We start from the raw sequence: 27,028 nt of genomic DNA, 5'->3' as shown, positions 1-27,028 counted from the left end.
CCACCCCATTCCCTATGTAGTGCACTACTGTTGACTAAGGTCCTATGTAGTGCACTACTGTTGACTAAGGCCCTATGTAGTGCACTACTGTTGACTAAGGTCCTATGTAGTGCACTACTGTTGACTAAGGTCCTATGTAGTGCACTACTGTTGACTAAGGCCCTATGTAGTGCACTACTGTTGACTAAGGTCCTATGTAGTGCACTACTGTTGACTAAGGTCCTATGTAGTGCACTACTGTTGACTAAGGCCCTATGTAGTGCACTACTGTTGACTAAGGTCCTATGTAGTGCACTACTGTTGACTAAGGTCCTATGTAGTGCACTACTGTTGACTAAGGTCCTATGTAGTGCACTACTGTTGACTAAGGTCCTATGTAGTGCACTACTGTTGACTAAGGTCCTATGTAGTGCACTACTGTTGACTAAGGTCCTATGTAGTGCACTACTGTTGACTAAGGCCCTATGTAGTGCACTACTGTTGACTAAGGTCCTATGTAGTGCACTACTGTTGACTAAGGTCCTATGTAGTGCACTACTGTTGACTAAGGTCCTATGTAGTGAACTACTGTTGACTAAGGTCCTATGTAGTGCAGTACTGTTGACTAAGGTCCTATGTAGTGCACTACTGTTGACTAAGGTCCTATGTAGTGCACTACTGTTGACTAAGGCCCTATGTAGTGCACTACTGTTGACTAAGGTCCTATGGGCCCTGGTCAAAGAGAGTCCACTGTGTAGGGAATAGGGTGGCATTTGAGACGAACCCACAGACTACCTCTGAAAAAAACAAAACAATTTAAGGATCCCAGATTAAGACTGAGAAGATTTAAATACGATTTAGAGCTATTCAGTAACTCTCCATGAATGATGAGATTTGGATATGAAATGTTAGCGCCAAAGGTTTGATGATACTAGATGGTATCCTAGGATTAGATCATCCAAATCCCTAACCCAGCGCACACCTCTATAACACTGAAGCTGCACATTCACCTGAATTCATTACGATACACAGCTAACCGCCAGAATAAAGGAAACGCCAACATACAGTGTCTTAACAGGGCGTTGGGCCACCAGCAGCCAGAACGGCTTCAGTGCACCTCGGCATAGATTCTAGAAGAGTCTGGAACTCTATTGGAGGGATGCGACACCATTTTCCCACGAGAAATACGTACATTTTGAGGGGGAGGTGGAGGGTGGTGAGGTGGAGTGGTGCAGGGTGGGGAGGTGGAGGGGTGGGGAGGTGGGGAGGTGCAGGGTGGGGAGGTGGAGGGGTGGGGAGGTGGAGGGGTGGAGGGTGGGGAGGTGGAGGGGTGGAGGGTGGGGAGGTGGAGGGGTGGGGAGGTGGAGGGGTGGAGGGTGGGGAGGTGGAGGGGTGGAGGGTGGGGAGGTGGAGGGGTGGGGAGGTGGAGGGGTGGAGGGTGGGGAGGTGGAGGGGTGGGGAGGTGGAGGGGTGGAGGGGTGGAGGGTGGGGAGGTGGAGGGGTGGGGAGGTGGAGGGGTGATGGCGGGGTGCAGGGTGGGGGTCAGTTCAGTTAATTCAGATATTGTCTGTTGTTTTGTGTGACCTGGCCACGCCCCTGGTGTGTGTAGATGAGACCTGGCCACGCCCCTGGTGTGTGTAGATGAGACCTGGCCACGCCCCTGGTGTGTGTAGATGAGACCTGGCCACACCCCTGGTGTGTGTAGATGAGACCTGGCCACACCCCTGGTGTGTAGACATGACCTGGCCACGCCCCTGGTGTGTAGACATGACCTGGCCACGCCCCTGGTGTGTAGACATGACCTGGCCACGCCCCTGGGGTGTAGATGTGACCTGGCCACGCCCCTGGGGTGTAGATGTGACCTGGCCACGCCCCTGGGGTGTAGATGTGACCTGGCCACGCCCCTGGTGTGTGTAGATAGCATAGTTCCCGCTCAGCCCAGTCAAAACTGTTCGCTGCTCTGGCACCCCAATGGTGGAACAAGCTCCCTCACGACGCCAGGACAGCAGAGTCACTGACCACCTTCCGGAGACATTTGAAACCCCACCTCTTTAAGGAATACCTGGGATAGGATAAAGTAATCCTTCTACCCCCCCCCCCCAAACATTTTTTTATTGTAAAGTGGTTATCCCACTGGCTATAAAGTGAATGCACCAATTTGTAAGTCGCTCTGGATAAGAGCGTCTGCTAAATGACGTAAATGTAAATGTAGATGTGACCTGGCCACGCCCCTGGTGTGTGTAGACATGACCTGGCCACGCCCCTGGTGTGTAGACGTGACCTGGCCACGCCCCTGGTGTGTAGATGTGACCTGGCCACGCCCCTGGTGTGTAGATGTGACCTGGCCACGCCCCTGGTGTGTAGATGTGACCTGGTCACGCCCCTGGTGTGTGTAGATGTGACCTGGCCACGCCCCTGGTGTGTGTAGATGTGACCTGGCCACGCCCCTGGTGTGTAGATGTGACCTGGCCACGCCCCTGGTGTGTAGATGTGTGAAGAGCTAGCTAAGGAGGTCGGGATGCAGGCCGATCCTCTCCAACACGTCCTCAGGCATACAGAGAACAGGATTAACGTCCTTTATCTGGCCCTCTCCCAGGAGAGACAGACCTGCTACTCCAAACAGAGTATGGAATGGGTCCACCTGGAGAAGGAGCGAGAGGAGAGCGCGGGTGAGGACAGAAACATGAACCTAGCTAGCTCAAATCTAGCCATTAGCACTGGGAGCTAACATGAGTCTCCAGGTGTCAGACAAGGTTTAAACATCATGTGAGCGTAGCCCCCCCCCTTCCTACCTGCTAACCCAACCCCCCTCCTACGTGCTAAAACCCCACACCACTTACCACCTGCCACACCCCCTTTTCTACATCCTGTTACACCCCCCACTTCCTACCTTCTACATCCTGTTACACCCCCCCTTCCTACCTTCTACATCCTGTTACACCCCCCCTTCCTACCTGCTACATCCTGTTACACCCCCCTTCCTACCTGCTACATCCTGTTACACTCCCCCTTCCTACCTGCTACATCCTGTTACACCCCCCCCCTTCCTACCTGCTACATCCTGTTACACCCCCCTTCCTACCTGCTACATCCTGTTACACTCCCCCTTCCTACCTGCTACATCCTGTTACACCCCCCTTCCTACCTGCTACATCCTGTTACACCCCCCTTCCTACCTGCTACATCCTGTTACACCCCCCTTCCTACCTGCTACATCCTGTTACACCCCCCTTCCTACCTGCTACATCCTGTTACACCCCCCTTCCTACCTGCTACATCCTGTTACACCCCCCTTCCTACCTGCTACATCCTGTTACACCCCCCCTTCCTACCTGCTACATCCTGTTACACCCCCCCTTCCTACCTGCTACATCCTGTTACACCCCCCCTTCCTACCTGCTACATCCTGTTACACCCCCCTTCCTACCTGCTACATCCTGTTACACCCCCCTTCCTACCTGCTACATCCTGTTACACCCCCCTTCCTACCTGCTACATCCTGTTACACCCCCCTTCCTACCTGCTACATCCTGTTACACCCCCCCTTCCTACCTGCTACATCCTGTTACACCCCCCTTCCTACCTGCTACATCCTGTTACACCCCCCTTCCTACCTGCTACATCCTGTTACACCCCCCTTCCTACCTGCTACATCCTGTTACACCCCCCTTCCTACCTGCTACATCCTGTTACACCCCCCTTCCTACCTGCTACATCCTGGGTTCTGGGTTAACCGAGACGATGATGATGATGATGATATTATGATCTCACCATGTCTCCTGGTCGGTCAGCGAAGCCCCCTGTCTCCTCATCCTGACAGGCCAAAATAAAGGACCTCAGCTTGGACTTGTCTATCCAGTGGATCCTACCAATGATCTTCAGGGAGGCCAGCACCCACCACGAGTAACATACATCAGGCAGCTAGCCGAGGGAGGAGGGGACAATGAGACCAGCAATGAGGGTAGGGAATCTAGAAGTATGTTTCACCACACTGAACTTCTGTCAATAAGCTAGAGGCCTTGTGCTGAATCCCAAATGGACAGAATTAAATAGAACAGTGAATATATATGATATTAATGACCAAATCAACCCCAAGCCCCTACTTTCTCAGGGCGTCCGTTCAGACCTCCTGAGGGAAGCTGTCTCTCACAGAGCCACCAGCCCAGCAGGTCGGCATTCACCTGGTGTAACTGGCCTGTTATAGACAGGAACCCTGTACAACAGTAGATCTACGAGGGGAGGGGAGAAGAAAATAAGAAAATAAATGCCATTTAGCAGACACTTTTATCCAAAGAGACTTACAGTCATGTGTGCATACATTTTTCGTATGGGTGGTCCCGGGGATCGAACCCACTACCCTGGCGTTACAAGCGCCATACTCTACCAATTGAGCTACAGAGGACCACAGAAGAGAGGAGAGAAGAGGGAAGAGGCGAGAAGAGAGGAGAGATGAGGGGAAAAGAGAGGAGAGGAGAGGAGAGGAGAGGAGAGGAGAGGAGAGGAGAGGAGAGGAGAGGAGAGGAGATGAGAGGGGAGAAGAGATGAGGAGAGAAGAGAAGAGAGGGGAGAAGAGAGGAGGAGAGAGAAGAGGAGGGAGGAGAGAAGAGAGGAGGAGGGAGGAGAGAAGAGAGGAGGAGAGAGAAGAGGAGGGAGGAGAGAAGAGAGGAGGAGAGAGAAGGAAAGAGAGGATGAGAGAGAGGAGAGTAGCAGCCAAGGAAAATATGGGAGGGAGGAAATAAATGAAATTATGGAACAATGGCTCAAATAGATTTTTCTAAATGCATGACAGTAACACAGTAGCAGAACCAATAGCTGAACCCTGCATACCTGTCCAGCATGAGACTCTGATCCTGGTCTGCAGCCAAACCCGCCATCAAAGTTCATACAGGACAGAACAAACTCTACAGCTTTGTCCATGTTGATGGCATCCAACTTACCCTGCAGACACACAGACCAAACAACATGTTGGTCAAACTGTTAACTACTGTTGTATACAAACTAATGATACATAGCACTGTACAGAACAACATGTTGGTCAAACTGTTAACCACTAGAAGTGGCGCCGGAGAAGATGGCTGCCGTTTTACAGCCCTCTAACCAATTGTACTATTATGTGTGTTTTTTCGCGTTATTTGTAATTTATTTTGTACATAATGTTTCTGTCACCGTCTCTTATAACCAAAAAGAGCTTCTGGATATCAGGACAGCGATTACTCACCTTGTTTTGGACTAAGATTTTTTCTTCAACGAGTCAGACGCGAAGGATATCCTACAGACACCCGACAAGGCCCAAACCCCCATCATTCGCAGGAGAAAGAGACAGAGATATCGTGGACGTAGGTCGGGGTGCCTTGTAAGGATCCGACGGCGAGCGAGTAAACTGCCGCTCCCATCAATCCTATTAGCCAATCTTCAATCATTTGAAAAAAAATTTGATGACTTAAGATTACGGTTATCCTACCAACGGGACATTAAAAACTGTAATATCTTATGTTTCACCGAGTCGTGGCTGAACGATGACATGGATAACATACAGCTGGCGGGCTATACGCTACATCGGCAGGATAGAACGGCTGACTCCGTTAAGACAAGGGGTGGCGGTCTGTGTATATTTGTAAACAACAGCTGGTGCATAAAATCAAATACTAAGGAAGTCTCAAGGTTTTGCTCGCCTTAGGTAGAGTATCTCATGATAAACTGTAGACCACACTATTTACCAAGAGAGTTATCTATATTTTTCATAGCTGTCTATTTACCACCACAAACCGATGCTGGCACTAAGATTGCACTCAACGAGCTGTATAAGGCCATAAGCAGACAGGAAAACGCTCATCCAGAGGCAGCGCTCATAGTGGCCGGGGACTTTAATGCAGGGAAACTTACATCCGTTCTACCTCATTTCTACCAGCATGTTAAATGTGCAACCAGAGGAAAAAAAACTCTAGACCACCTTTACTCCACATACAGAGACGCAAACAAAGCTCTCCCTCGCCCTCCATTTGGCAAATCTGACCATAACTCTATCCTCCTGATTCCTGCTTATAAGCAAAAACTAAAGCAGGAAGCACCAGTGACTCGGTTAATAAAAAAGTGGTCAGATGACGCAGATGCTAAGCTACAGGACTGTTTTGCTAGCACAGACTGGAACATGTTCCGGGATTCTTCAGATAGCATTGAGGAGTACACCACATCAGTCACTGGCTTCATCAATAAGTGCATCGATGACGTCGTCCCCACAGTGACCGTACGTACATATCCCAACCAGAAGCCATGGATTACAGGCAACATCCGCACTGAGCTAAAGGGTAGAGCTGCCGGTTTCAAGGAACTGGACTCTAACCCGGACGCTTATAAGAAATCCCGCTATGCCCTCCGACGAACCATCAAACAGGCAAAGAGTCAATACAGGACTAAGATTGAATCGTACTACACCGGCTCTGACGCCTGTCGGATGTGGCAGGGCTTGAAAACAATTACAGACTACAAAGGAAAGCGCAGCCGCGAGCTGCCCAGTGACACAAGCCTACCAGACGAGCTAAACCACTTCTATGCTCGCTTCGAGGCAAGCAACACTGACACATGCATGAGAGCACCAGCTGTTCCGGATGACTATGTGATCATGCTCTCCGTAGCCGATGTGAGTAAGACTTTTAAGCAGGTCAACATTCACAAGGCCGCAGGGCCAGACGGATTACCAGGACGTGTACTCCGAGCATGTGCTGACCAACTGGCAAGTGTCTTCACTGACATTTTCAACCTGTCCCTGACTGAGTCTGTAATACCAACATGTTTCAAGCAGACCACCATAGTCCCTGTGCCCAAGGACACTAAGATAACCTGCCTAAATGAGTACCGACCCGTAGCACTGACGTCTGTAGCCATGAAGTGCTTTGAAAGGCTGGTCATGGCTCACATCAACACCATTATCCCATTATCCCAGAAACCCTAGACCCACTCCAATTTGCATACCACCCCAACAGATCCACAGATGATGCACTCTCTATTGCACTCCACACTGCCCTTTCCCACCTGGACAAGAGGAACACCTACGTGAGAATGCTATTCATTGACTACAGCTCAGCGTTCAACACCATAGTGCCCTCTAAGCTCATCACTAAGCTAAGGACCCTGGGACTAAACACCTCCCTCTGCAACTGGATCCTGGACTTCCTGACGGGCCGCCCCCAGGTGGTAAGGGTAGGTAACAACACATCCGCCACGCTGATCCTCAACACAGGGGCCCCTCAGGGGTGCGTGCTCAGTCCCCTCCTGTACTCCCTGTTCACCTATGACTGCATGGCCAGGCACGACTCCAACACCATCATTAAGTTTGCTGACGACACAACATTGGTAGAACTGATCACCGACAAAGATGAGACAGCCTATAGGGAGGAGGTCAGAGACCTGGCCGTGTGGTGCCAGGACAACAACCTCTCCCTCAACGTGACCAAGACAAAGGAGATGATTGTGGACTACAGGGAAAAAATGAGGACTGAGCACGCCCCCATTCTCATCGACAGGGCTGTAGTGGAACAGGTTGAGAGCTTCAAGTTCCTTGGTGTCCACATCACCAACGAACTATCATGGTCCAAACACACCAAGACAGTCGTGAAGAGGGCACGACAAAGCCTATTCCCCCTCAGGAGACTGAAAAAGTTTGGCATGGGTCCTCAGATCCTCAAAAAGTTATACAGCTGCACCATCGAGAGCATCCTGACTGGTTGCATCACCGCCTGGTATGGCAACTGCTTGGCCTCTGACCGCAAGGCACTACAGAGGGTAGTGCGTACGGCCCAGTACATCACTGGGGTCAAGCTTCCTGCCATCCAGGACCTCTATACCAGGCGGTGTCAGATGAAGGCCCTCAAAATTGTCAAAGACTCCAGCCACCCTAGTCATAGACTGTTCTCTCTGCTACCGCACGGCAAGCGGTACCGGAGCGCCAAGTCTAGGTCCAAAAGGCTTCTCAACAGCTTCTACCCCCAAGCCATAAGAATCCTGAACAGCTAATCATGGCTACCCAGACTATTTGCACTGCCCCCCCACCCCATCCTTTTTACGCTGCTGCTACTCTGTTAATTATTTATGCATAGTCACTTTAACTCTACCCACATGCCCCGGTGCCCCCGGACATTGACTCTGCACCGGTACCGCCCTGTATATATAGCCTCCCTACTGTTATTTTATTTTACTTCTGCTCTTTTTTTCTCAACACTTTTTTGTTGTTGTTATTGTTTTTATTTTACTTTTTAAATAAATGCATTGTTGGTTAAGGGCTGTAAGTAAGCATTTAACGGTAATGTCTACACCTGTTGTATTCGGCGCACGTGGCAAATACAATTTGATTTGATACAAACTAATGATACATAGTACTGTACAGAACAACATGTTGGTCAAACAGTTAACTACTGTTGTATACAAACTAAGCACTTGTTGCAATGTACTGTAACGTTACATACAGGAAAGAAACAACAATATGCAATGTGCTGTACATACAGGAAAGAAACAACAATTGTCTTTGTTTCTCTCTGGCTGGACCATCGATACCCCCTCCCTCCCTCCCTCCCTCCCTCCCTCCCTCCTTCCTTCCCTCCTTCCCTCCCCTCCCTCCCTCCTTCCCTCCCTTCCCTCCCTCCCTCCCTCCCTCCCTCCCCCCCTCCTTCCCTCCTTCCCTCCCCCTCTACACTCCTTTCCAATCTATCTCTCAGCCTTTCATCCAAAGACAAATAGAGACATGCAATCTCCATCTCTACCATCTAATTTTCAATTTGATGTTTGTTTTTCTTTTTATGCGCTTTGAGATAATTTTCTGTAACAAAAAGCGCTATACAAGTTAAATAAATTATTATAATAATAATAATAATAATAATACAGGGAAAAAACAACAATATGCATTGCATTCTGGTGTAAAAGTAAACAGTATAAATCTGTTAGCTAGTAACCAAAGACAATATGACAGATTTTAATTTGAGCCGTACCAGCAATGCGAGTGTTGCTACAGCACAGAAAGAGAATCGTGTGTCTATCTCCCCTGTAGAGACAGTAGATGAAGACAGAAGGGTTAGGTTAAAGGCAGACTCAGCAATATGGCATCATGATACACAGTGGGGTGACTTCCTGCCAGTGGGGTGACTTCCTGCCAGTGGGGTGACTTCCTGCCAGTGGGGTGACTTCCTGCCAGTGGGGTGACTTCCTGCTTACAGACATCAGCAACAACAACAGACTCTGCCAGGACCACCACTTTCATCTCTTTTTTTGTGACCAACTTTTTATGTCAGGTACAAAAACAATAAAAGAAATGCATACAAAGATAACCCCAACCCATCCCCCCCTTCATGCCCCATCCTCCCTCCCCACCCAGAAACCATGCCTCCCAGCCTGCCTGCCAGCAATAACCGTCACTGATTGATTGAGAGATTCAAGGGGATGTCCTCGTTAAGTAACATAATAGATGCAAATCATTGAATATTTACATTCATGCATTTCAAACTGAACGTTGTAACTTTGTCCCAGAAGCATTGAACTGCAGGCCACTCATTTTACATTTACATTTTAGTCATTTAGCAGACGCTCTTATCCAGAGCGACTTACAGTTAGTGAATACATTTAAAAAAAAAAAAATTATACTGGCCCCCCGTGGGAATCAAACCCACAACCCTGGCGTTGCAAACGCCATGCTCTACCAACTGAGCTACATCCCTGCCGGCCATTCCCTCCCCTACCCTGGACGACGCTGGGCCAATTGTGCGCCGCCCATGAGTCTCCCGGTCGCGGCCGGCTGCGACAGAGCCTGGATTCGAACCAGGATCTCTAGTGGCACAGTTAGCACTGCGATGCAGTGCCTAAGACCACTGCGCCACTCAGGAGGAATGAGGAGGAATGTGCCCACCTGATTTAGGGGACACAGTGAACGGTTGGGAGTTGGGGCCAATTTCATCGTAAACCGTTTCCTTGGTGTTAAATACTGTCTGTGAATAAACGTAACATGTATAAATTGATGGTTCAGATTACAGGATGCCAAGGTAATATTGTCCCATATTCTGTTCCAGTTAAAAGGTTGTTGAGAATCAATTAGATCTATGGACAATACTTTAATGTCTAGCTCAGAATATGAGCTTTCCAAAAGTTGTTTACATATTATAGAGATCAGTCCTGTTGGGAGCCCAGATAATGTATTTATAAATCCCATCATTGGATGTGTCGGTAGTTGGGTTTCCCAAGGGACTGACCTAAGCTGTAAATATAGAAAAATGGATTTGACTGGTAACGTGTCAGTATCTTTCATAACGTTCTCAAACCATCACTATCCATGATATCAACAGCTTACAGATTCCACATTTAGACTATTGGTGATGCAAAAGGTCGCCCTCCAGATCTCAAGGAGTTATTGTGAAGTAGAATGGGTCATTTTCATTTCCAGTTATATAGTTTTTTCCATTTTGCGGTAAATAGAGTTTTGTGTTCGCAATTAGGACCAAAGCACAGTTTACATTGTTTAAGGGATATATCAGTGAAGACCACCTCTTCCAGGGAAATAGGAGACACCATATTTCTCACGATACTCAGCCAAGGGGCAGAAGAATCATGTCTAAACCAATTTAAGAGGGGGCGAAATGCTACGTATAGTCTACATATGTCTTCCCCTCTTTGTACATTTTATCCGGGATAGTTTATCTTCCCATATGGATTTTATCCCAATAGCCAGAAGGGGAGCCATGGGAAGCATTGAACTACAGAAATTCAGCAGTGCATTCGAAAAGTATTCAGACCCCTTGACTTTTTCCACATTTTGTTACGTTACAGCCTTATTCTAAAATTGATTAAATTGTTTTTTTTTAGCTCCTCAATCTATACACAATCCCCAATGATGACAAAGCAAAAACTGGTGTTTAGAAATCTTTGCAAATGTAAAAAAAAAAACCTACGCCAATATCACATTTACATAAGTATTCAGACCCTTTACTCAGTACTTTGTTGAAGCACCTTTGGCAGCGATTACAACCTCGAGACTTCTTGGGTGTGACGCTACAAGCTTGGCACACCTGTATTTGGGGAGTTTCTCCCATGATTTGGACAGGTGTGTGCCTTTCCAAATCATGTCCAATCAATAGAATTTACCACAGGTGGACTACAATCAAGTTGTAGAAACATCTCAAGGATGATCAATGGTAACAGGAGGCACCTGAGCTGAATTTTCGAATCTCATAGCAAAGGGTTTGAAAACTAATTTAATTATTTCTGTTTTTTATTTATTTTTATTTGCAAATACTTTCCGAATGCACTGTTTTCATTTTGACAGTAGATATTCTGCCGGTTAAAGTAACTGGGATGTTATTCCATCTACTGAGGTTGGATTTAATTGTTTTGAGCGTTCTGTTAAAGTTTCTGGCAACGGTTTTATCTAAGGAAGGAAATATATCTACTCCCAAATATTTATAATGGGAAACGACTGGGATTCCATAAGTAGAGATGGAGTCCTCCATCGGGGTCTTGAGAGGCAGTAGGGCTGATTTGATTAGATTAATTTTATAATTTGAGATTAAGCTGAATGTATCTATGATCTTCAATGCATCACACCACTATCATCTCTTGATCTTGTGCAGAAACCCAGACATAAAGTAAACTCACCCCATTTGTCTCCAGCGAATGACCCATCGTCCTGCTGCAGTCCTCTGATGTACTCCACTACCTTGTCCACATCCAGCATATTCACACCATCATACAATGACAGGATCTGAGGGAGACAGACAACATGGCTTGTAGTTTATATGTCTGTAAGGTTATGTCCAGGGTTGTGTTTTCTAGGCATGATATCGAGTGTTACTTTCTGAACTTGTCCAAAAACAAAATGTTATGTTATGTATCCAGCCGCCTGACCTTTACAGTGCTGAGTGTATAGAACAGGTGTGGGTGGTGTTATGTAATGTCTCACCTTTACAGTGCTGAACTACAGGTGTGGGTGGTGTCCAATGCTGGCGCTGATGTTATTGTTAATTTAAGTAATGTCATATTATACCTGTACAGCACTGAGCGTGTAGAGGATGTGTGGGTCGTGTCCGACGCTGGCGCTGATCCCTCCACAGTCGTGCTGACAGGACTTGATGAACTCAGAGATCTCCTGTTGGTTCATCCTGGTCAGCTGACCCATCAAGTCCATCACCGTCAGGCCCCAGTAGATACCTGACATCCGCAGGTACTCTGACAGGGTGTACTCCTGTGGTGGGATGACAGAGCATATCAATGACTGTCTGAGACACAGTTAACTAGTAGATAGCTACATCCACTTCTGGCAGAGGGGTGATACAGGGAATCAATCAATAAATGAAACAGGTTCACTGACAACGTGAAAAATCTGTCGATGTGCCCTTGAGCAAGGCACTTAACCCTAATTGCTCCTGTAAGTCGCTCTGGATAACAGCGTCTGCTAAATGACTAAAATGTAAAATGTAAATGAACGACACATAATAATAATAATAATATATAATATGCCATTTAGCAGACGCTTTTATCCAAAGCGACTTACAGTCATGCGTGCATACATTTTTTTTTTTTTTGTGTATGGGTGGTCCCGGGGATCGAACCCACTACCTTAGCGTTACAAGCGCCGTGCTCTACCAGCTGAGCTACAGAGGACCACATGAACCACACAGATAGCTAGCTACATCCACTCATCCTCAGCTACGCTGACAACGTGTTCTCCTGAAGAACGACAGATGAACCACACAGATAGCTAGCTACATCCACTCATCCTCAGCTACTCTGACAACGTGTTCTCCTGAGGGAGAGAGGGGATGACAAAGGATATAAATGAACAATTGAAACATAGATAGCTATCTACCTCCACCTAGTAAGAGCAGGGTTTCTCAAACATGTCTTGGAGAGGTGCAGGGTTTTTTGTTTTCAATGCTTTCCATGACTGGTCTAATCAAAGACATCCTTGTTCTCCTACCACAGACGGGAGTCAGTGAAATTATGTCTGCATAACATCCAGTACTCACATAGTCATCCTTCTTGGAGCCGTAGGCAGCAATGTAGTCTGCATGCTTGTCCAACAGTAGAGCACTGGGGGCATCAGACTTGATCACTACATCTTTCACTTGGGTCCCCTACAATAACAATGGGAGAAATGTCGCTAACTGTTATTTCATAGTCAGATACAAGACGAGGAAGACAGATACAGCTAGCTAGCCTAGTAAACTGACTATGTAGCTAGCTAGCAACTACCAGTGGGGCAAATTATACATTGAGTGCTGCTCAGAATAACACATTCAGATTGAGAAGATAACATTCGTTTTTTTCTTCTCTAGTAAGAGCCGTTGGATAGAGATTAGCAGCTGCTACAACATAGTTGATTTTCTAGCGGGCCATTTCCTCTGCTCTGGATAAAAACAATGACAGTGCTACCAGTTACAGTTAGCTAGTTAGCCATCATTTTGCTATGACTTGGGTTTCTTTCATCGACAGGGAATATATTTATCCCTCTATAAGTACAAGCAGATAATACAAAACAAACTAAATCAGTTGTGTTTAATTTATGGCAAATTACAGCAAGAAGAATAGTCATTTTTAATCATCATTAAAGTTACCATCCTTGATATCTTCGTATCATCTGCCGGCGCTGAATTGTTGCGTCATGAAACGTCTACGTCACCAACGCGACAGACAGGGCGGGGCGTAACCGTTTTCCACAAACTTCCATAGCAACAAAATCAAAATTGGCGATAGAAAATTCTGTTTTTGGTCTTAAAGGTTAGGGTTAGGCATTATATTAGCAGTGTGGTTAAGGTTGAGGTAAAATCTAAATTTAATAAGATACATTTTAGAAATGGGGGGGGGGGGGCTTGTGCTGTGCTGTCAAACGTGTTTCTTTGAGTAAATAGGTGTAACGCTGGGTGAAAATAAACGGGTGAAAATATTTTACCAAACAGGACTTTCCAAAACACAACAGATAAGATATTTATTCTAAGACTCCTTTCTGTGTTTGCAAACATTGCCGTACGAGGGCGATGCGCGCCAGCAAAAAAAGCCTATTTTTACATGTTGTTTCTGAGTGCATTTCACACTAATTTTTGGATTATAATTGGATTTTAAGGTTCGTATGAATGCCCTGCTTAATATAATGTTTATGTCATCGCAAATCAACTGCATTATACTTTTTTTTTTTTTTTTTATACACTTCAAGCAGTAAAATGGCTCTTTGGCTAGCTTTTGCTACAGCCTATATCAATGAGCGTTAGCATTCTAGCTAACTGCTGCATCCAAAAGTTATTTTGCAAAGATCATAACCAAATATAATCTTTGCTGCTCTTCAAGCAAGAATCAAAAACATCCTTGTAAGCGTACGAGAACCCCAAAAAGTGATTTTGTTTTAGAATAAATAAAAACGTAAATCTAGGCTGTTGAATGAGTGCAGATGCGATAGCTTTCTTTCTGCCACAAAGAGTCGTTCGCATGTGTGTGACGTCAGTGTGTGGTGTCCTGGAAAGGGGTCTATACAATACTTCATTTACCTTCTCATACACAATGACTGTAAAGTAATAATTACAAGTAATTCGATATACATCGTTTATTACATTTCAACAAAGCGCTGCTAAAAGCCGAGGTGGACTGTCTTGAGGTTTATCAGTCAGAAAAAAAAGTTTACACGGGTCATGTTTCCTTTGTCGTCAACTCTCATTTGATCGGTTATATTTTCATAAAGTTACAATCTGCTTCACACAAAGAAATGTAACACTCCCACACAAAGACATTTAACACTCCGGCTACAGTTGAACTCTGAAACCAACAGGGCAACAAGGCACGTGGTGTGTTGTGATGATGCCACCAACACTTCAAAGTGTGGGTCTGAAAGGGCACCCTATTCCCTATTCCCTATTCCCTATGCAGTTCAGTGCCCATAAGTGCTCAACATAGTTGCTGAAAGATGTTTTGGGGGTGGGGCTAAGATTTTTTTTATTCATACATTTTTCTTTTGATTTTCAGGGGGTGCTGCAGCAGGCCTTAATACCCGCGGCTATGCACCACCCTGCATGTCGCTCAACTTCAATCAAACACACCTCCAGTACTTGACATCCTGTATTTTACCCAGGTGTGACTGCATCCTGAGTTGTATTGAATTGATCATTTCTATTCACATTAATATATAAAAGTGGTTAGAACAGAACAGGGAAGGAAGACGACAGGTGTTCGTTCGTTCAGAGAGGAAGGGACTGGTGACTCGACAGGTGTTGGCTCATTTCTTGAACCTGCTGAAGTGCTCACGGGAGATGATTAGTCTCTGGATCTGGGCGGTGCCTTCATAGATCTGGAATGAGACAAGCAGAAAGATTTAAATTGGAGACCATTTATAATCATTTTCCATCAATTGAGCAAGGAGTTTTTCCGAACCAGTTGACTGGACTAGGGAAGTGTTCAGTGAGGCACAACGTGGCTAAACATTTTGCAACGGAAACCAAAAATGATTGCTTAAGTTCAGGTGGTAATGTACCGCCGCTGAACACAACCCAGGAAATAGTCTAAAGCTAGGACCCAACGTTTACGCAGGGCTCGTATTCACAAAGCTGATCTGGGATCAGGTCCCGTCCATCCATATAATCTTACTCCTTATGAGCTAAAAAAGGGAAAACGAATTCTAGATCAGCACTCCGATGCTTTGTGAATACAGGCCCTGGTCAGATAACATTTACATTGATAGTGGTGCTGGCTACTTACTGGTTGTTTAGCATGCTTACAGAATTTTAAAAACAGTTTATGAGGTAGAAATGCCCCCCACCTGGTAGATCTTGGCATCCCTCATCAGTTTCTCTACGGGGTATTCAGAGTTGAAGCCGTTTCCTCCAAACACCTGCACGGCGTCGCTGGCCACCTGGTTGGCGATGTCCCCGGCGAAGGCCTTAGCGATGGAGGCGTAGTACGTGTTCCTCCTCCCGTTGTCAACCTCCCACGCTGACCTCTGCCAGCCCATCCTGGCCAGCTCCACCTTCATGGCCATCTCAGCCAACAGGAACGACACCGCCTGGTGCTGTGTGTTGGGGGGGGGGGGGGGGGGGGGGGGGGGAGGGAGACAGTCAAACCTTGGGGATGTGTTCAGCAAGACGCAACATTTTGGAACTTTCAGATAGAAATATGCTATGTAGAACAAACATGCCTCTGATATGTAGAATAAAGAGTAATGGTTGGCTCTTTTTGTGGAATTTCTACTCGCAACTGAACGTGGCCCTGTTGCCAGTTTCCCAGACTAAGATGAAGTCTACTCCTGACGAAAAGGCACTTTCAAGTGAGACTGCGGTAGCATTATCAATTGTGTAAAAAATTATAAAATGGTATGAGGCCAAAGGTCAAACCTTAGAGCACTAGGGCCAGTTTCCCCAGACTAAGACGAAGTCTACTCCTGGACTGAAAAGCACTTTCGATTGCGATGAGCTCTTGTTGAGGCTGAATTGATTAATCTCTTCAACATTCTAAACACCCATACTTAACATCGCTTCATGTATTTCTATGTGGTGTGGAACTGTGGATATTGAAACGAAGTGGTTAACCTCAGCGATGAGTTTTCCAAAGGTCCTCCTCTCCAGAGCGTAGCCAGTGGCTTCATCCAGAGCTCTCTGAGCCAGACCTGTAGCCCCTGCAGCCACCTGGATACACAGAGGAACTCTCATCACTAACTCATAATATGGCAGGTAGGGTTGCAAAATTCTGGTAACTTTCCCACAATTCCCAGGTTTTCAGGAGGGAATAAACCCTGCAATCCTTTAGCTTTCTGGAAAACCTGAGGATTTTGGGATGGTTACCGGAAATGTTGCTAACATAAAACGGCAGTGGTGTCAAACATGCAGCCCGCCATGTTGTCTAGGAAACCATGACTCACTGGTGGTCTGGTCTTGTCGAAAGCTCCCATGGCGATCTTGAAGCCGGCTCCTTCTCCAATCAGAACGTTCTCCTTGGGTATCCTGACGTCCTCAAAGGTGATTCCTCTGGTGTCAGAACACCGCTGGCCCATGTTCAACTCCTACACACAGAGCAATATTATAGCTTAGTATAGTAACCATGTTCAACTCCTACACACAGAGCAATATTATAGCTTAGTATAGTAACCATGTTCAACTCCTACACACAGAGCAATATTATAGCTTAGTATAGTAACCATGTTCAACTCCTACACACAGAGCAATATTATAGCTTAGTATAGTAACCATGTTCAACTCCTACACACAGAGCAATATTATAGCTTAGTATAGTAACCATGTTCAACTCCTACACACAGAGCAATATTATAGCTTAGTATAGTAACCAAGTTCAACTCCTACACACAGAGCAATATTATAGCTTAGTATAGTAACCATGTTCAACTCCTACACACAGAGCAATATTATAGCTTAGTATAGTAACCATGTTCAACTCCTACACACAGAGCAATATTATAGCTTAGTATAGTAACCATGTTCAACTCCTACACACAGAGCAATATTATAGCTTAGTATAGTAACCATGTTCAACTCCTACACACAGAGCAATATTATAGCTTAGTATAGTAACCATGTTCAACTCCTACACACAGAGCAATATTATAGCTTAGTATAGTAACCATGTTCAACTCCTACACACAGAGCAATATTATAGCTTAGTATAGTAACCATGTTCAACTCCTACACACAGAGCAATATTATAGCTTAGTATAGTAACCATGTTCAACTCCTACACACAGAGCAATATTATAGCTTAGTATAGTAACCATGTTCAACTCCTACACACAGAGCAATATTATAGCTTAGTATAGTAACCATGTTCAACTCCTACACACAGAGCAATATTATAACTTAGTATAGTAACCATGTTCAACTCCTACACACAGAGCAATATTATAGCTTAGTATAGTAACCATGTTCAACTCCTACACACAGAGCAATATTATAGCTTAGTATAGTAACCATGTTCAACTCCTACACACAGAGCATTATTATAGCTTAGTATAGTAACCATGTTCAACTCCTACACACAGAGCAATATTATAGCTTAGTATAGTAACCATGTTCAACTCCTACACACAGAGCAATATTATAGCTTAGTATAGTAACCATGTTCAACTCCTACACACAGAGCAATATTATAGCTTAGTATAGTAACCATGTTCAACTCCTACACACAGAGCAATATTATAGCTTAGTATAGTAACCATGTTCAACTCCTACACACAGAGCATTATAGCTTAGTATAGTAACCATGTTCAACTCCTACACACAGAGCATTATTATAGCTTAGTATAGTAACCATGTTCAACTCCTACACACAGAGCAATATTATAGCTTAGTATAGTAACCATGTTCAACTCCTACACACAGAGCAATATTATAGCTTAGTATAGTAACCATGTTCAACTCCTACACACAGAGCATTATAGCTTAGTATAGTAACCATGTTCAACTCCTACACACAGAGCATTATAGCTTAGTATAGTAACCATGTTCAACTCCTACACACAGAGCAATATTATAGCTTAGTATAGTAACCATGTTCAACTCCTACACACAGAGCAATATTATAACTTAGTATAGTAACCATGTTCAACTCCTACACACAGAGCAATATTATAGCTTAGTATAGTAACCATGTTCAACTCCTACACACAGAGCAATATTATAGCTTAGTATAGTAACCATGTTCAACTCCTACACACAGAGCATTATTATAGCTTAGTATAGTAACCATGTTCAACTCCTACACACAGAGCAATATTATAGCTTAGTATAGTAACCATGTTCAACTCCTACACACAGAGCAATATTATAGCTTAGTATAGTAACCATGTTCAACTCCTACACACAGAGCAATATTATAGCTTAGTATAGTAACCATGTTCAACTCCTACACACAGAGCAATATTATAGCTTAGTATAGTAACCATGTTCAACTCCTACACACAGAGCAATATTATAGCTTAGTATAGTAACCATGTTCAACTCCTACACACAGAGCAATATTATAGCTTAGTATAGTAACCATGTTCAACTCCTACACACAGAGCAATATTATAGCTTAGTATTGTAACATGTTCAACTCCTACACACAGAGCAATATTATAGCTTAGTATAGTAACCATGTTCAACTCCTACACACAGAGCAATATTATAGCTTAGTATAGTAACCATGTTCAACTCCTACACACAGAGCAATATTATAGCTTAGTATAGTAACCATGTTCAACTCCTACACACAGAGCAATATTATAGCTTAGTATAGTAACCATGTTCAACTCCTACACACAGAGCAATATTATAGCTTAGTATAGTAACCATGTTCAACTCCTACACACAGAGCAATATTATAGGTTAGTATTGTAACATGTTCAACTCCTACACACAGAGTAATATAGCTTAGTATAGTAACCATGTTCAGACACCAATCTCAGATCCTCTACAGTTTGCAGCATACACAAGTGAGTCATTTCATTCGTTCTAGCTAGCTAAAATCATTGGGCATGTATGCGCAACAAACAAAAAAATTTATCCGGTCACTACTACGTAGAATTATTGATCCAAGCAGAATGGCGACAGAGTGATATAATTGATCAGCCATTGAGACACCAGATCCTCACCTTCCTGCCCACTAGTATTCCAGGTGTGTCCGCGTCGACGATGAAGCCTGTGAAAGCCTTGCTGGTTGGACACTTCGGGTCAACATCAGTACGGGCCAGCAGGAAATACCTGTGAGCAATGAGAGGACAGACGGTGTCATATCACAACACATTATACTGCTGCCTGGGGAAGAAACGTAAAGGCCCAGACACTGTTCCTCATCTTTTATAGAGAAAATGTTTAATTCCACAAAGAGGCATTAAAGTGTTCAGCATGGGGGGGGGGGGGGGGGGACATCTTTATTGAGAAATGACTTTATAACGGTGTGCGTTTCTCCTCTCACCAGTTGGCTTTGCCTCCGTTGGTGATCCACATCTTCTGACCGTTAACAACGTACTCGTCTCCTTTCTTCACCGCCCGTGTCTTGAGGGCCGCCACGTCAGAGCCTGCCCCGGGCTCCGTCACACCGTACGCCTGGTAGTCAACACACATGCATCCAGAAACACCCTCAGCATTTTATCATACTATACAAATATTTGATCTCTCTCTCTCTCTCTCATCGATGACCCTTTTCAGACATAATGGAATGTGGCGCCTTGAAAGCGCCTCAGCTATGGCATGTTTGTCTGTTAGGGTAGGCAACACTACGGCTTTTTTTTTTTATACTCCTGAGTGGCGCAGTGGTCTAAGGCACTGCATCGCAGCGCTAACTGTGCCACTAGAGATCCTGGTTCGAATCCAGGCTCTGTCGCAGCCGGCCGCGACCGGGAGACTCATGGGCGGCGCACAATTGGCCCAGCGTCGTCCAGGGTAGGGGAGGGAATGGCCGGCAGGGATGTAGCTCAGTTGATAGAGCATGGCGTTTGCAACGCCAGGGTTGTGGGTTCGATTCCTACGGGGGGCTAGTATAAAATAAAATGTATTCACTAACTGTAAGTCGCTCTGGATAAGAGCGTCTGCTAAATGACTAATATGTAATATGTTAAATGTAGACACGAAACCTCCGGGTGGATGAACAGGCATTTTACTTGTCTGTAAAGGATTTCTGCTTCTGAAGCAGGACTAAACATCCATCACTAGGCAACCAGAACTGTCAATCAAATAATATCGACCTGCCTGCAGCAGACCACTCTCTCCTAAAAAAAACTAACACTTTAAAGTTTATTAAATACTGTGATGTACCAAGACATTTAGTAGAAATAAAACACATCTAGCTACAATACCATAAACAATAACACAACAGCACATTAAATCAGCAACGTTTATTGTTGTCAGGGGAAAAAAATAAAACAACATTTTAGGCCGGAGAATAATTATACTGTCTGAAAAGGTAGGCCTACAGATGGGTACTGTCTGAAAAGGTAGGCCTACAGATGGGTACTGTCTGAAAAGGTAGGCCTGCAGATGGGTACTGTCTGAAAAGGTAGGCCTACAGATGGGTACTGTCTGAAAAGGTAGGCCTACAGATGGGTACTGTCTGAAAAGGTAGGCCTACAGATGGGTACTGTCTGAAAAGGTAGGCCTACAGATGGGTACTGTCTGAAAAGGTAGGCCTACAGATGGGTACTGTCTGAAAAGGTAGGCCTACAGATGGGTACTGTCTGAAAAGGTAGGCCTACAGATGGGTACTGTCTGAAAAGGTAGGCCTACAGATGGGTACTGTCTGAAAAGGTAGGCCTACAGATGGGTACTGTCTGAAAAGGTAGGCCTACAGATGTGCCACTTTTTTAAATAGTCTATTGACAGGTTACTGTGGCTGTGTTCCAGGTCTCTGTGAAGGGTTGTGGTACATAGAACTTCATTGCCAGGCCCTAGCAGTCATACATTCGTAATAGGATCATTATTCTGCATTGTGAATTGACGTGGATTTCGTCGTTAACCGTCTGACAAATGGCAGAGAAAGGCAAGCGACAACAGTGAAGTCCTGTATGGCAACACTTTGACAAGTTAAAAAGACAAGGTGGTAAAATGCAAACGTTGCGAGGTGGAATTGAGGTACAGTAACGGTAGTACAGGTTCAATGCTTAACCACCTGAAAAGGGGGGGGGGGCGCACCGTGAGTCATACGCAATAGGACCATATGGATATCTGCATTGTGAATTCACATGGATTTCTTTTTTAAATTGTTCTTATCGTTTTAACGGAAAACTGATAAAACAATGGCCGTTTAAACATGAAGAAATGTTTTCCACTTGTCACATCCCTAATTCCTTCCTGTATTTCATATGATGGTCTACTAATTCCTTCCTGTATTTCATATGATGGTCTACTAATTCCTTCCTGTATTTCATATGATGGTCTACTAATTCCTTCCTGTATTTCATATGATGGTCTACTAATTCCTTCCTGTATTTCATATGATGGTCTACTAATTCCTTCCTGTATTTCATATGATGGTCTACTAATTCCTTCCTGTATTTCATATGATGGTCTACTAATTCCTTCCTGTATTTCATATGATGGTCTACTAATTCCTTCCTGTATTTCATATGATGGTCTACTAATTCCTTCCTTTATTTCATATTATGGTCTACTAATTCCTTCCTGTATTTCATATGATGGTCTACTAATTCCTTCCTGTATTTCATATGATGGTCTACTAATTCCTTCCTGTATTTCATATTATGGTCTACTAATTCCTTCCTGTATTTCATACGATGGTCTACTAATTCCTTCCTGTATTTCATACGATGGTCTACTAATTCCTTCCTGTATTTCATACGATGGTCTACTAATTCCTTCCTGTATTTCATATTATGGTCTACTAATTCCTTCCTGTATTTCATACGATGGTCTACTAATTCCTTCCTGTATTTCATACGATGGTCTACTAATTCCTTCCTGTATTTCATATGATGGTCTACTAATTCCTTCCTGTATTTCATATGATGGTCTACTAATTCCTTCCTGTATTTCATATGATGGTCTACTAATTCCTTCCTGTATTTCATATGATGGTCTACTAATTCCTTCCTTTATTTCATATTATGGTCTACTAATTCCTTCCTGTATTTCATATGATGGTCTACTAATTCCTTCCTGTATTTCATACGATGGTCTACTAATTCCTTCCTGTATTTCATACGATGGTCTACTAATTCCTTCCTGTATTTCATACGATGGTCTACTAATTCCTTCCTGTATTTCATACGATGGTCTACTAATTCCTTCCTGTATTTCATACGATGGTCTACTAATTCCTTCCTGTATTTCATATTATGGTCTACTAATTCCTTCCTGTATTTCATACGATGGTCTACTAATTCCTTCCTGTATTTCATACGATGGTCTACTAATTCCTTCCTGTATTTCATATTATGGTCTACTAATTCCTTCCTGTATTTCATATGATGGTCTACTAATTCCTTCCTGTATTTCATATGATGGTCTACTAATTCCTTCCTGTATTTCATATGATGGTCTACTAATTCCTTCCTGTATTTCATATGATGGTCTACTAATTCCTTCCTGTATTTCATATGATGGTCTACTAATTCCTTCCTGTATTTCATATGATGGTCTACTAATTCCTTCCTGTATTTCATATGATGGTCTACTAATTCCTTCCTGTATTTCATATGATGGTCTACTAATTCCTTCCTGTATTTCATATGATGGTCTACTAATTCCTTCCTGTATTTCATATTATGGTCTACTAATTCCTTCCTGTATTTCATATGATGTCTACTAATTCCTTCCTGTATTTCATAGGATGGTCTACTAATTCCTTCCTGTATTTCATATGATGGTCTACTAATTCCTTCCTGTATTTCATATGATGGTCTACTAATTCCTTCCTGTATTTCATATGATGGTCTACTAATTCCTTCCTGTATTTCATATTATGGTCTACTAATTCCTTCCTGTATTTCATATGATGTCTACTAATTCCTTCCTGTATTTCATAGGATGGTCTACTAATTCCTTCCTGTATTTCATATGATGGACTATGAAAGAGAACAGAAAAAGCAACACTTACACACATGAGAGGTTCCTCTGTCATTCTTCCCAGGTACTTCTTCTTCTGGACGTCGTTACCTGCTATGATCACAGGCATTTGCTGTAAGGAAGAAACAGAAGAGCTCTTTGTGATGCCTGTATAGGGTTGCAAAAATCTGGTCACTCTCCCCCCAATTTCATGTCTTTCCAGAAAATCCGGGTTGGACGATTCCTGGAATTACAAGAGAATAAGCAGGAAAATCTAGGAATCATCCAACCAGGATTTCTAGAAAACCAGAGAATTTGGGGAATGTCTGAACTTCGCCAGCCTAAGAAGAGATCTGTAGGAACCAGGGTTACAAGATTACACACAAACTGCCACTATGAACCTCCGATACACAGCAGGATCAATAGCAATATTTTAAGCAATAGATCTCATCAGCAATGTATCCATTACACATGTAAAAAAACAGAACACTTGGAAAGACAAATCAACCTTGATTCAAATCTTAGTTTTTTTCACTCTTTACAGTTTTACACCTCAATGACAATGTGAACTTACTCCAAGAGAGTTGGCCTCGATAGCGGTCTGAACTCCGGTGCAACCATAGGCCAGCTCTTCTGTGATGAGACAGGAGTCGAATATGCCCAGACCCATTCCACCACAGTCCTCTGGGATGTGAGAGTTCATCAGGCCCAGCTCCCATGCCCTCTTGATGATGGGGAAAGGATACTGTGGGATAAGAAGGGTTAGGGTGGTCCAATACAAAGCTGCTGCTGGCTGGACTGACAGCTACTCAATGGACACTAATCTAATTCAACACAGATGACAGCATGCCACTGCTTGGTATACAAACACGTTGAGAAAGACCCGAGTACCAAGTTGATGTCTTCTACTCACTTCTCCACTCCTGTCGTAGGCTGCTGCAGCAGGGACAATCTCCTCCCGGGAAAACTTCCTGGCTAGCTCCTGGAACTCTTTCTGCTGGTCTGTCATCTCTGTTGGTAGTTAGACAGAGGTAGGGAGGGAAGGAGATAAGGGGGAGAGACAGACAGAGAAAGTCTATAAATACACAGGTATGCATTGACAGAGAGCCCTGGCTGACAGCTACTCACAGAGAGCCCTGGCTGACAGCTACTCACAGAGAGCCCTGGCTGACAGCTACTCACAGAGAGCCCTGGCTAACAGCTACTCACAGAGAGCCCTGGCTAACAGCTACTCACAGAGAGCCCTGGCTGACAGCTACTCACAGAGAGCCCTGGCTGACAGCTACTCACAGATAGCCCTGGCTGACAGCTACTCACAGAGAGCCCTGGCTAACAGCTACTCACAGAGAGCCCTGGCTAACAGCTACTCACAGAGAGCCCTGGCTAACAGCTACTCACAGAGAGCCCTGGCTGACAGCTACTCACAGAGAGCCCTGGATAACAGCTACTCACAGAGAGCCCTGGCTGACAGCTACTCACAGAGCGCCCTGGCTAACAGCTACTCACAGAGAGCCCTGGCTAACAGCTACTCGCAGAGAGCCCTGGCTAACAGCTACTCGCAGAGAGCCCTGGCTAACAGCTACTCACAGAGAGCCCTGGCTAACAGCTACTCACAGAGAGCCCTGGCTAACAGCTACTCACAGAGAGCCCTGGATAACAGCTACTCGCAGAGAGCCCTGGCTAACAGCTACTCACAGAGAGCCCTGGCTAACAGCTACTCACAGAGAGCCCTGGCTAACAGCTACTCACCAAAGCAGAACCCAGTTGATGGAGCATTCTGAGAGCTGGTGGCGGCCACGGCTGCAGCACTGGTGCTCTGGAGCCGCAGGACAGACTGCACACCCACTCTCAGAGACTTGAGGAGAGGTGAGGAGAGGGCACAGAACAAATCAACAACTACAATAACCTTATGGTTGCGCAAGGGCCAAGGCGAGGGGACACAGTTACTCCGTCCAAAACGGCACCCTCTCCCCCCCTGGGCCCATAGGTAGTAGGGTGCCGTTTGAGACCTCATCCCACTAGCTAATGAATACAAGCCAGAGGAGAGAAAAACAAGCAGATTACTATAGGTTTGTAGATTACTTACGATTTCTAATTTTATTTTAGAGGGATCTTTACTTCTGGTCTACAGTAGTTAGGTTTACAAGAATGCCATAAATGTTACGTCATCAATTGACAGATCAAGAGGTTGATTGAAATGGTTTGAATATGGGGTTAGATGCGTCATGTCCACTAGCATGTTCACAACACATTTTCACAACAAACGGCAAAGCTATAACCTACAAGAAAGCTAGCATGTACATGTAGCGCAGAAAGGAACCAATGCTTTTCACACTAACGTTAGGCATTCATTAACGTTATCGTTAGCTAGCTAACTTAATGCTAGCGTGCATTTTCTCAGCTAGTAAGACAAGCTATCAAATGTGAAAAATTCCTCGATTTCTCGAGAAACCTGTCAACTAGGAACTACACAAAGCTTAAAAGACATCTTCAGTAACTGTTAAAGCACGTCAGTTATTTGTTCATTAGCTGTATTTACCTTGTTGAAAAGCATTGCTATGGTTGCACTACAGACGTCCGTGTTATAAAATCTTTGCGCACCAACTTCGCCTTTGTCCCACAGGAAGAAAGTAAATGTTTTATCCAATCAGGGCTGCGGGTTCTGTCACATGACGTTACTTTTGACTTTTCACCTACTTTCTTACCTAAGCCAAAGATGTTCTATAATATTTGCGAGATATACGAGTGACCGCTCTAACAATAGAAATACATGTCATCAGAGATGGAAGGCAGGGTGAGATCAGGTGGGACCATTCTAGCCAATGAGCAAATTAGCAATAAATAAAAAATGTTTTGACCAAATTCGACACGCTTTCATTAGCTAGGTTTCTATCCAATTGGCCCCCCCCAAAAAATAAATAATCATGCGATTATTCTAAAATCTGCATAAAGAAAATATGTTCATTTCCCAGCGGTGGTGTTTCCACCATAGACTGTAAAAAAGTAGGTTTCCACCAAACGGACTTATTGCAGATAAAAAATCAGTGCGTGATGATGTAGCGCACACAAAATCTACTTTTTCGCTTAAATTTTAACAATAACACAATATTCTCATTTTACGAAAGAAATCATTTGAAATAATTAAATTAAATCATATATATTTGTATAGACTAACCATAGTTTGTGTAAGGACAATAATTATGTTCTTTGATTGTGAACAAATTAGTGAACTTGTCAATAGAAACCATACGCTAATACAGGATAATGACACCATGCAAACCCATCATATCTTTTAGACCAGTGTCCAACCATACAGAACTTTGGTTAAAAAACACTCCAAACCCAGTGTACGACTTCAGGAGAATTGTTATTGCGTTGAGATGTACCGAACTCTAAAACCAAGTGAGTTTATTCTATATTGGAATATAATATAAACTTTGTATATAATACATTATCAAATTAAATAATATACTCTTAAAATAATATATTTTCCTTAGAGATATGTCATTCCCTATATTTTATCATGTTGGATAAGTCTGTCACAGGAATGT

At 44.2% G+C, this 27,028-nt stretch overlaps 2 protein-coding genes across 4 annotated transcripts; both read right to left on the bottom strand.

Annotated features, from left to right (window-relative positions):
• Positions 1–1,506: 1,506 nt before the first annotated feature.
• Positions 1,507–13,622, bottom strand: rabggtb (Rab geranylgeranyltransferase subunit beta). 3 transcript variants are annotated; one of them, XM_084139320.1, is made up of 10 exons: positions 13,566–13,622; positions 12,978–13,085; positions 11,996–12,193; positions 11,608–11,713; positions 8,958–9,010; positions 4,807–4,917; positions 4,083–4,208; positions 3,751–3,900; positions 2,445–2,620; positions 1,507–1,659 (listed from the first exon to the last, which is right to left on the bottom strand). In XM_084139320.1, exons 1-9 carry the CDS (start codon positions 13,566–13,568, stop codon positions 2,480–2,482), a joined length of 996 nt encoding a protein of 331 aa, XP_083995446.1. In that variant the 5' UTR covers positions 13,569–13,622; the 3' UTR covers positions 1,507–1,659; positions 2,445–2,479. The 3 variants fall into 3 exon arrangements, with proteins under 3 accessions (XP_083995446.1, XP_083995447.1, XP_083995445.1); XM_084139321.1 differs by lacking the exon at positions 1,507–1,659 and adding an exon at positions 1,670–1,691; XM_084139319.1 differs by lacking the exon at positions 1,507–1,659 and having other exon boundaries at positions 2,236–2,620.
• Positions 13,623–14,530: 908 nt separating this feature from the next.
• On the bottom strand, positions 14,531–26,116 carry acadm (acyl-CoA dehydrogenase medium chain). The gene is made up of 11 exons (XM_084139544.1): positions 26,017–26,116; positions 25,227–25,332; positions 24,391–24,488; positions 24,052–24,222; positions 23,530–23,610; positions 19,894–20,024; positions 19,571–19,679; positions 16,847–16,987; positions 16,518–16,613; positions 15,752–16,000; positions 14,531–15,283 (listed from the first exon to the last, which is right to left on the bottom strand). The coding sequence occupies exons 1-11, from the start codon at positions 26,029–26,031 to the stop codon at positions 15,212–15,214; spliced, it is 1,269 nt and encodes a 422-aa protein (XP_083995670.1). The 5' UTR covers positions 26,032–26,116; the 3' UTR covers positions 14,531–15,211.
• Positions 26,117–27,028: the final 912 nt, after the last annotated feature.

Source organism: Coregonus lavaretus (genome assembly GCF_964263955.1).
Source record: "Coregonus lavaretus genome assembly, chromosome: 23".
Classification (NCBI taxonomy): domain Eukaryota; kingdom Metazoa; phylum Chordata; class Actinopteri; order Salmoniformes; family Salmonidae; genus Coregonus; species Coregonus lavaretus.
The sequence above is the reverse complement of the archived record's forward strand: the minus strand, read 5'-3'. Positions and strand labels throughout refer to the sequence as shown.

Excerpts from the sequence above, each read along its gene's own strand:
- rabggtb (XM_084139320.1), bottom strand. Across the intron at positions 4,209-4,806 it reads CAGAGTCTCATGCTGGACAG|ATCTACTGTTGTACAGGGTT; the intron begins GTATGCAGGGTT and ends CTCCCCTCGTAG. Across the intron at positions 3,901-4,082 it reads TGAACGGACGCCCTGAGAAA|CTGCCTGATGTATGTTACTC; the intron begins GTAGGGGCTTGG and ends TCCCTCGGCTAG.
- acadm (XM_084139544.1), bottom strand. Across the intron at positions 24,489-25,226 it reads ATCAACTGGGTTCTGCTTTG|AGATGACAGACCAGCAGAAA; the intron begins GTGAGTAGCTGT and ends AACTACCAACAG. Across the intron at positions 16,988-19,570 it reads GAATACTAGTGGGCAGGAAG|GAGTTGAACATGGGCCAGCG; the intron begins GTGAGGATCTGG and ends CTCTGTGTGTAG.